General features: G+C 43.9%; 1 protein-coding gene across 1 annotated transcript in view; it reads right to left on the reverse strand.

Annotated features, from left to right (window-relative positions):
* Nucleotides 1-3,522, reverse strand: part of LOC107283110 (glutamate receptor ionotropic, NMDA 2D-like) — a 50,801-nt gene extending 47,279 nt beyond the window's left edge. Inside the window, exons 1-3 of the mRNA XM_015810960.1 lie at nucleotides 3,124-3,522; nucleotides 1,947-2,539; nucleotides 454-568 (exon numbers count right to left, since the gene is read on the reverse strand). Coding sequence (XP_015666446.1) covers nucleotides 454-568; nucleotides 1,947-2,539; nucleotides 3,124-3,522 — 1,107 coding nt within the window. The remainder of the gene's footprint in view (nucleotides 1-453; nucleotides 569-1,946; nucleotides 2,540-3,123) is intronic.
* Nucleotides 3,523-11,198: the final 7,676 nt, after the last annotated feature.

Consider the following 11,198-nt stretch of genomic DNA (forward strand, 5'->3'; position numbering starts at 1 on the left):
AATATAATTTAAGACAGAGTATAATTATTGTATTGTAAACCCTGTGTGTAGCTCTGGGAAGTCGGGGGGGAAGGGAGGGGGGTGGGAAAGGGTGGGGCTTGAGGGAGGTGGGGAGATATATTGTAAAACTTTTAAAAATTTTCAATAAAAAAAAAAAATCTGGTTTGATTTAGCTTGTTTGTGTGAGTAATTAAAAATTATTTAGTCTCTTTTATCTGTAGGGAACTCGGATGTGAATGACAGGAACAGAATGGAGACCGGAAGGCTCTCTCTCTGTTTCTAGTTCTCAGAAGCTTTCAGAAACCTGCCCCAACTCCAAATTCACATGTACCATGTTTTCCCCAAAGTCACCTTCACTCCATATTACGTCTTCTCTAAACCTTCCTGTCCTCCAATTATCTTTCTTGCCAACCTACAGCTCATTCCACCCCTATCCCCCCTCCTTAAACTCACCTCTTCCCAAGTCCGATGTTTGCTAAGTGAGATTACAGCCAAAGATGGATTGATCAGGTAGCCATCCTCGTTAAAGGAGAAGTCCTTGTCACCCCAAGTGACATTCATGAAATATCTGTGTGAAAAGGCAGAAGGGAAGCTCTTTTGGACAACCCCAATCTGTGTCGTTAACCCCTACTTTCTTTCCTGTCCTCATGCCTGACACCAAAGACTTTTATGCAATGTCTGAGACAGAGTACTTGGGAAGATGTGGACTAGGCTTCTAAAAGAAACCAAGAAAAAAAGCCAGTTTTGAGTAGAGATGGATGACATGTGTGCAGAATTCAGTTTGTGAGTATGAGGTGGTAGGGAACAGGTAAAATTGCAGAGCGAAAAGAAACAGAGCTACCGTATTCCTTGACTGCTACAGAAATGCTAGCTGACTTTTGGGCCCCCTCAGCTAAATCCAAGCAACTTTTCCCACTAATAAACTAGGATATTCTCTACCCACTTTAGAAACAATACAAAAGAATGTCAGCATTCAACTTGCTGTACCCATTGCTAATCCCTTACATCTGCCTTCCTTACATCTGTTCCACATAGCAGTCAAATGGTTTTGCCTTGATTTGTGAATGTGCCACTCATTATTGACCACATGAGTTGTCTTCTTGTCCAGGTTTTACATCTATCCCCTTTCTATCCCCTTATTATTGGCCAATGGGAAAAACATGAACTGGCATGGATCTGGCTTCAATATTCTCCTTGTCTTTTCTCCAGTGCTGCATTTCTCCTTCATTTGAATAACTTCAAGTAAAAATAATGTGAAATAAAGAAGGCCCAGAGGAGCAAATCAGACCAGAGAAGAAGTAAGGTGGTCCTGTCCTTATCCTGTGCTCTACCTTAAATTAGAGTGGCAGAACTGACACTGACTAGCTGCTTCCATGAATGGGACTGAAACTGATAAATAAAAGGAAACTTGTAATTAAGCAACCAAAGCCACTTCGGCATCCCTTATTCTGGAGACTACAAGGAGGATTATCAGAGCTGCTGGATCTGAAGGTAAAAATACAGCTTGGAACACCATTATGGAAGCAGTATTGCAGTGCCAAGGCGGAAGTGTAGTATGACTATGCTCAAAGACATAACAGAAGAATAGAGTTGGACTCCAGGTGGTTAGATACAACTGTGGTCCATTCAGGCTTATGCCATTTGTAAATGTATGCATGATGCAAGATTTTTTATTGCTTAAGATGAGCCTTCTCCAATTGTCTTGGATACAACACAATCTGATGCCAGCTGGGAAAGGTGAAAGCTGTATCCAACACATCTGGGAGGCATCAGATTGTGGAATTAAATGGGTGGGATGATGTGCAAATCAAGAAAAGAATGAAAGTGGAGAAAAAGGCACAGGGTGGGAACAGGTCAGAATTTTTCGTAAAAGGGAATAGTAGATTCCTCTTGATTGTACTACCCTCCCCCCTAAAACACCCTCCCCAGCCTCTTTCCCTGCTAACCGATGTAGATTCTCGTTGAATTGGGTGAGATTGGGTGCCCGGCAGTCGCTGTTGAATTTTGGAATTGAGCCGTAGACTTGGAAGAGGGCTTCAGCCCCTTTGGCAATTATGGCCACACCGTTTTGTACTCTGTGGTAAAGATCGTCTTTCCATCCTGCTGAAAGCACCATGAACAGACCCTCGGGCAGTTCCTCAGGCAGATAGGCAGTTCTACCAAAGTTGGCACCTGCCATGAACCAAATATACCCAGGACCAGTAAGTTTGACTTCACGAGCGGCACGGAAGATGCTTTCAGCTTCTTCACGGGAACAGTAGAGAAGGCAAATACGGGCATTTATTTCTCGGAGCTGGCGTTTCAGGCGGGCTCCATCTGGGTCATTGGTAAGGTTAAGGGTCACAGTGCTGCGGCGTTCCCAACCAATGAAGCTGCTGTCGGTCAGGACCTCAATGTAATCTACAAAATCTTCATAGCCAGGAAACAGGGTAGTAATGACAGCAAACGCTGTCCAGTCATATTGTTCCAGGACCTCAAACATCACCTGCAACTGTTGTTTGGTGGAGGAACCAAGCTGCAGGAATGTTGATCCTTTCTCCTATGGATTTTAGAAGGGACAAAAGTGATCAGGCTGAAAAGCTGAAACAGTTTTACATATTTATTTAGTTGTAAAATGTATTGGCCGCCCACCTTATCACAAGGTAATTCTGGGCAGCTTACAATCTTAAAATGAGTTTTCCCCTTGTTTTCCATCCAGATTCAAATAAAGCATACAAATTTTCAAATGTTTTCAGTTGAGGAGATAAAAGTTCAGTTTTACGTTCTGCTTTTAACCCAGCCCTTCCCAGCAACCTGTCTTTCACAAAAAATAATTCCCAAAGTCTTTATGAATAGAATTAGATCATCTTGTTAGAACTATTAGCTCCTATCTGTAACAGAAAATGAAGATGTAATATAATTATATTATACCTTAGTAATATTGTTCTTTTCAACTGCTAGTATTTCTTAACCCTACCAAATCCTCTCCCCCACGTATACACATTTCTGTACATCTAGCATTTAAATTATCTCCTAAGGGCCCTTTTTCTGAATTGTTTGCCTATAGAGTAAGCAGATTTCTGTTAAGTGACCAAGCTTCCATGTATATTCAGGTAGCAGAATAAGCACAGAAAGTTATGTTACCTTGGGAGTAAGAACAATGGCTGATCCTCCATTGATGCCAATGATTGGAACTGAGGTCTGTGCTGAGATGAAGTCCAGAATCTGGGCGACGTCCTCCGTTCGCGTATCATCCTCAAAAACGACTCCATGGATATGCAAGGAGGAGAGGACATCACAGAGCTGTACAATTAGGCTACGAGGATTGGTGTCATTCAGAACGACAGGGATGGGGTTGATCTCCATGGAGAAATTGCGAAAATCCTCAGGTGAGAACTGGGCACTTTCTGGTGTGTAGGTTGAGCCACTGAAAATAATGGGAATGTTGATGGTTCGTCGCCGTAGGTCCAGGAAAGGGCTGGCACAGGCCAGAGCCATAACAAAGAGCATCCTAGCAGCGGGGGTGCCCGGGGGCAGGCTCATCTCGCAGGACCTTTAAGTTCCCCCTGTAGAAGGTTGGAAGAAGAAAGAGACTAGGGAATGAGAAGTGGAAGATCAAAGAGGACAGGAGGCCGATTGTGACCTCAGAGCTCAAATGGAAAGAATTTGGCTTGGTGTTTGGGCTAGTCTAGACTTTCTCTCCCAAGGCAGCTCCTGATGGTGCCCAGTTCCTTTATATCAAGGGTCTTCAAACTTGGCCCTTTTATGACTTGTGAACTTCAACTCCCAGAATTCCTCAGCCAGCGTGCCTGGCTGAGGAATTCTGGGAGTTGAAGTCCACAAGTCATAAAAGGGCCAAGTTTGAAGACCCCTGCTTTATATCAGAGGTGGGGAACCATGGCTCCTTTATGATTTGTGGACTTCAACTCCCATGGGTGACTCAGGAATTTTGGGAGCTGAAGTCCACAAGTCATAAAAGGGCCATCATTCCCCACCTCCGCTTTATATCATTCTCCTTCCCCTGCTACACGGACCAGCTCAGGGTTGGGAAGGTAAAAAGAGAATCTGTTGATCATATGAAATGACATAACTCTTTCTCCCAAACTGCACATTTCCCAATTTCTCTTCCCTGAAGGGTCAGTCCTTCTGAACTCCAGTCCTGTAGATGTACAGGTAGTCCTCAACTTATGACCACAGTTGAGCCCAACATTTCTGTTGCTAAACAAGACAGTTGTTAAGTAAGTTTTGCCCCACTTTACAACCTTCCTTGTCACAGTTGCTAAGCGAATCACTGCAATTATGTTAGTAACACGGTTGTTAAGTGAATCTGGCTTCCCCATTGACTTTGCTGGTCAGAAGATCGCAAAAGGGGGATCGCATGATCCTGGGACACTGCGACCGTCATAAAACCACGCCAGTTGCCAAGCATCCAAATTTTGATTAAATGACCATGGGGATGCTGCAACGGTCCTGTGAAAAACAGTCATTAAGTGCTGCTGTAACTTTGAATGGTCAATAAACGAACGGTTGTAAGTTAAGGACAACCTGTATATGATTGAAATCCCATCATTTCCAACTAAAAATGAGCACTTCACCCAAATCTATTAAACCTAATTCAGAGTCTGAATGTCAGTTGTCAGTCCTTTGCTACATTTGTACTATTCCGAAGAAGCAGTGGATAAGATTAGGGCATTAGGCCAATTAAAGAAAATCAAGCTAACCGTAACATGGACTGAGTGTAGCTCAACGGAATTGATTCAAATGAGATAGGACTGATAACCACTTAGGTATGGTTATGTACAGGTAGTCCTTGATTTATGACCACAATTGGGACCAGAAGTTAAGTGAGTCACAACCAATTTTATGAACTTTTTTTACCATGGCTATTAAGGGAATCGTGTGGTTGCCAAGAGAATCTGGCTTCCCCCACTGTCTTTGCTTGGGAAGGTTGCAAATGGCGATCACGTGTCCCTGGGATGCTGTGACCACTGTGGATACGTGCAAGTTGCCAAGCATCCAAATTTTGATCACGTGACCACAGGGATGCTGTGATGGTTGTAAGCAGTGGGTTTTTTTGTGAGAAAAAAGGTGATGGAACTCACATCTTGTTAATCTTTTATTTAAAAAATTATATATTCAGTTCTTAGCAGGACCGATGGTTGAGAAGTAATTAGGATTTTTTTTTCATTTTTAAATTTGGGGGTCACACTTTTACACTAAAAATTTAAAAAAGATTTTCAATTCACCAAAATAAAGAAAATAAAGAAATTATTTACCTTTCGCACGTAGTCAATCATTGTACACATACCCACACACGTCAGTTGTGTAACGAAACCTAACGGTCGCCGCCTGCAGTAAGCACTCAGCACGTGACCACACAACCAGCCACAAGCCGAGCAGTGCCACAAGCCGAGCAGCGCCATTACAACCAGCGCAGACGAAGTACGCATGCATCGGCCTCGACACACAAGCAGCCCGCATGCACCATTTTAATGATTTTGCCACCGACTTGCTACGCTCGACGGGGCGATTCAAGTCCACGTGGACCAAACATCAAATTTTCAAAAGTTACTTTTAAAACTTGGAAAATCCATCAAAAAAAGGTGCTGGAACTCCGTTCCGGTACGTTCTATGACAAAAAAAGCACTGGTTGTCAGTGCGAGACCACTGAACTCTCTTTTTTCAGTGCCACCTAACTTTGAACAGTCACTAAACAAATGGTTGTAAGTCGAGGATTACCTGCACATAATATAATTTCTTTCACTGCATAAAAATGGACGCTCAGACATTGTGAAATGCTACTTCAGAAGCAGAGGGCCAAGTCCTACAAAATGAAAGCCACATCTCTGGATTTCAAACGTGCATTTGTGTTCCTGCCATTGTTCCTACCCAACGCTCCACCAAATTTGGTCATGGATCTCATCTGGCTGATGTTGGGTCACTTGGTCTTAACCTGACCTACTTCACAAGATGATTATGGGGGACGGGGGAATGAAGGGAGACTCTACTTTTCGTCCTCAAGAGAATAGATATAAATAAATACTTACTATTTATGGGCAGGGCATTTTTTAATATATGAGACAAGAAGCCCTTCAAAGATGAAATTCCCATTTATTTGGAAACACAATCCAGGAAACTTTTATTGTAGAAAATCACAGGACTCAGACCACGGAATCAAAAGAAGTTGGTTTATTTTGCGCAAAGGTTCAGAGCACTATATTTGTAGCCACAACTGAACAGCTTTTCATAACAAAACACAAGTTTATATATTCTCGTCAGAAACAGCAAAACACGGAAATGTAACTGATAGCATGGATTGGTTGCTTCGAATCACAGTCCCCTTACAGCATCCTTACAGCCCCCACCCCATAGCTAACATATCCATAGCTAACATATCTTGCCCCCCTCTCTCAATTGGGGGGGGGGAGGGCAGGTAACTTTGCCTAAACTGCTTAAGTTTCTTACAGAGTCTTAAATGTCTAAATTTCTGGTAACCTACTTGTGGTTAGCTACAAGTGAAGACATAGAGACATATGTGGTTAGCTGTAGCCGAACTTCAAATTTAACACCTTTTGTGCGACTGACAAATGAACTTGTGGTTTTGACTTCTTCCATTTCCTTTTGTTCTCCTTCTAACTAATACACACATTTAAGACTCATGTCCTGTTTTATGACTTAAGTCCTGCTTTATGTCAAGTAATACACGTATTTAAGTCTCATGTTCCGCTTTATGACTTATGTCTTGTTTCATGACATATATCCTGTCTTATTCCCCCCTTTGAGACCAAATTTTAGGTAACAATTTGAGTCTCATTTTTATAGTTGCTTTTTAAACATTAGCTTTTTCCCAACAAGCGAAGATAGCTTAGTAGAATTTATGCATATATGGAGAGGCATAACATATGGCATGATTAACACTTTAGACTGGCACCCACCTTTCTGTTTCCTGTTGCCAGTTCAAGCTAGAGGCAGATAGCAATACTAAGAAAGAATGAAAAATCCATTAAGTGATTCTCAGAAATCATCTTCCTCAGGCATTTCCTCCAATCCCCAGGGTGTAAGCCGTACATACACTCCACTGTCTGGATCCTCATGTTCCCTCCGTGGGTCTGAGGTGAACCTATTTGCCAAGGATCCTTCTATCATAACCAATTCCTTTTCAACCCTGATTTCTTTTACTGACCTCATAACTAATTGTCTGAGTAAAGGAATTATACATGGGATGAAGGCTAGTCCTGCTATGCCACATAACATGACAAACAACATTTGTTTGACCCAGGCAGTGCCTGGTAGCCACGAGAACCACGAGTCAGTTCCTTGTATTCCTTGTCTAATTCTGGATGCTCTATCTTGCAAGTCCTTTGCCACTTTTTTTTGCCTTTGCCACTATTTGTCTGAAATGGTGTAGGGTTTCCTGCCTGAGCAGGGGGTTGGACTAGATGACCTCCAAGGTCCCTTCCAACTTTATTATTATTATTCTAGAGCATGCCGGTTTTGTAAGACTATTGCTGCCAAAGAGTCTATCTGATCTTGGACTTCTACCAGAGTCCCAGCAATCAGGCTTAGGCTTTGTTGAAATTCTTCAGAAAGATGCTGAAACTGTATTGCAGAATAGGCTAAATTACCGACGCCTGTTCCAACTGCAGTGCCCATCCCTAGGATGGCTAATAACTAGGGGAACTCTTATATGTCCCATGAGAGGAACAGGGAGGGCTTGCTCCCCATTAACAACACCCATCCTTGGGAACAGGTGTACCAGAGTACAAGTCCCAGTCCAGTTGGTAGGTAAACATGCATATGCCTTTTCCCCACATAAGAAAAATACCCCATTTTCTTCTAAGCACACTGCCATGTTCATGGAGAAGGCATGAAATCGATGGCCATTCTCATTACTCCAGACCCCCAAGGTGCCAGCCATAAACATGCCAGTTAAAGGCTGTAGTGGAGGTTTTTGACAAGGGTTTCTTTGTTCATCCCTGATATAGGGGCCTTCAAGGAGATAACGGGAGCTTTTATTTCCAAAGGGAAATGGAATACAGAATCCCTTCATGGGCTGGCTATAGAGCCAAAGTGGGAATCTGGGTGGTTCAAATTGGCTTGGGCACTTTATCAAAGTAGCATTTCCTTCCCATTTTTTCCAATGACCCAAACCCTGGGCCCTGATCCTGCCTCGCTCTTTGAGATACTTAACGTCCCCAGAGCCTTCTTCAAGCGTGGGAGGAGTTAATTGGCCATTCTCACAACATTTGGGACTACCATCCAGGGCCTTATCACCCACCAGGCCACTTGCAAATAGTAACCAAAGCCATAGAAAATTCATGTTTGACAATCCAAAATGAGTCACTGTAAATCCAATGTCCCACTCAGTTTCACACTCACAGCCACAACAAGGGAAACAATTACAATTATGAAATTACCACATCAGGGAGATGGATGGGATTAGGGGTGATTTGGGAAAGGACAGGGTCAGCCTTGGGTGAGCCACACAGCCGAGTCTTATTTGCTAAATATAATGCCCACACGCCCAAGGCCCCTATTAAACTACAGAGGACCCACTCCCAGGGTTCTTCAAACATACGTGTCTCCAGGAGATACACACTGTGCTTGGTTACAGTCAGTGCTTTTAGGTGCAACACCTGTTTCTTTGGGATTAGGACGGTTCCAGAAGAAAAGGTGTCCAATACAGCAGGTCACAACCAGGGTGATCAGACCCACTAATGCCAGATTCACTGCACCTATGGCTATGTATTTTCGGACTACCATTCCTTGAAAGAAGATTCAACCTATACTACACAGTCCACTAATAACACATTAACAGCTGTTTTCCTTGTTCTTGTCTTCAGCCGTACGTAGAGGGTCAGCTTCCGGGGTGACACCAGTAAGGCCTCTTCTTCCCCGTATGTTGCCTGCCCGTTGCCGGTAGGGCAGTTATAAGGGGCGCTTCTTTAAGCGCACCACTAAAGGACGGGCCTCGTCCTGCTCTGCCTCCCAATATTCATCAGGTGCAGGCTTAACTCGAGTCCAGTGAATCCAAGACTTGGATTCTAACACCTTTACTGCAAGTGGAGAACACATGACCACAGTATATGGGCCTTTCCATCTGGGTTTCAAGTTTTCCCCTTTCCAGTGTTTTACCCATATGTTGTCTCCCACTTGAATATTATGACTGGGGGTACTCAAAAATGGTGGACTAAGGGACACACAATATTGTTGGATTTCTTGTATTTGCTTGTTTAACTCTCCCACCATTTGACTTACCCATGAAGTCCCTATTTGACTTAAGTCCACTACATGATTTTTCAAACTAGTAGTTATGACAGGGGGTCTGCCAAACATCATTTCAAAAGGAGATAGCCTGATTCCTTTTCGAGGGGTGCACGTCCCAGACCAAAGTGCAAGTGGCAATGCATCTACCCACTTAAGGTGAGTTTCAAGGCACACCTTTGTCACCTTTTCCTTTATAGTCCTGTTCATCCTCTCTACCCTTTCATCTGGGAGTACATACCACTCTCCCTACTTGTGTCATTTGCCTGTAGTTCCTCCGCTTTAGTTAGGGCTCAGTCCTTTTGGTACTTCCAATACTACACAAGCTGTCATGTCAGGGTAAGCTTGATTATCTCGGGTTGTTGATAACCTTGCTTCTTCATCAGCTGCTCTATTTCCTCGGGCTACTTCATCGTGCCCCTTCTGATGCCCTTTACTACCTGTGTTAGAGGTAATCTGCTGAGGCCATCTGCATGGCCCATTTCTTTTCCAGGTTTGTGAATCAGTGTGTAGTCATATGCTGACAGGAAAATTGACCATCTCAGCATTCTGGGAGATATTATGTGAGGGGTTTGCTTGTTTGTGGTAAACAAACCCAGCAGAGGCTTATGGTCTGTGTAGACTGTGAAGTGGCAGCCATATAAGAAATCATGAAATTTCTTTATGCCAGCCACTATGGTCAAGGCTTCTCTGTCAATCTGAGCGTAATTACGCTCTGCAGACGACAGAGTCCTTGAGTAGTAGGCCACAAGGACTTGTGTCCCATCAGCCTTCAGGTGACTGAGTACTGCTCCCACCGCATAAGGGGATGCATCACATGCGATGCACACTGGCAATTGCTCATTGAAATGCGCTAAGACCGCATTTGAAGAGAGCAAGGCCTTAACCTCATTGAAACTCCTTTCATGGACCTTAGTCCACTGCCATGGAGCCTGTTTATCCAACAGCCGGTGTAACGGCTCAGACACTGCAGCCTTGTGGGGAAGGAATGCGTGATAGAAATTTAAGAGTCCCAGGAAAGCATGAAGCTCGCTTTTCGACTTGGGACTTGGGGCCTGCTGAATTGCTTGAAGATTGGATTCAGCAGGATGGATGCCTTGAGCATCAATTCTGAAACCTAAGAATTCAGTGTAAGTGACTCCAATTTTGCATTTATCTTGCTTCAGTTTCAGACCCGCTTGGCGGAAACGAAGCAAGACAGCCCTTAATCTTTCAGCTAAGTATAGAGATGACTCCCCAGCAATGAGGACGTCATCGAAGTAGGGACAGACTCCAGGAATACCACGGAGCGTGCGCTCCATTACATTTTGGAAGATGCCATGGGCTACATTAACCCCAAACTGTAGTCTTTTGACCTTAAAGGCTCTCCTGTGTGTTACGATTGTTTGAGCCTCAGCTGTTGCCTCATCAACAGGTAGCTGTTGGTAGGCCTGTGCCAAATCAAGCTTTGCAAAAATTCGCCCCCCCCCTTGAGGGAGGCCAGAATGTGGCTTACCACAGGCACTGGATATGCATGCTGTTGCAGAGCTTTGTTCAATGTACATTTATAGTCCGTGCAAATTTGGACTTCTCCATTAGCCTTTAGAGGCGTTACAATGGGGGTTTCCCATGGACTAGAGTCCACAGGTTCTAAGATGCCCTGCTGGAGCAGCTTGTCCAGCTCTGCATCAATTTTGCTTTTGAGAGCAAAAGGCACCCTTCTAGGCTTAATCCTAATAGGTGTGATAGTTGGGTCTAAGCGTAGGGCAATGGGAGGCCCCTTGTATGAACCAAGCTCTGTGCTAAACACATCAGCAAACTCCTTGCAGACTTCTGCAAGGCCTAACGTTTGCAGGCTGTGAAGCCCAGTCACTTGGATCCCAAGGGCCTCGAACCAATCGAGTCCAATGAGACTCGTGCGATCACCCCCAACTACCACCACATCTAGTAGGCCTTCAAAAGCCTTACACTGCACT

Source organism: Protobothrops mucrosquamatus, unplaced genomic scaffold (genome assembly GCF_001527695.2).
Source record: "Protobothrops mucrosquamatus isolate PMUCROS unplaced genomic scaffold, P.Mucros_1.0 scaffold25, whole genome shotgun sequence".
In the NCBI taxonomy this organism is placed as follows: domain Eukaryota; kingdom Metazoa; phylum Chordata; class Lepidosauria; order Squamata; family Viperidae; genus Protobothrops; species Protobothrops mucrosquamatus.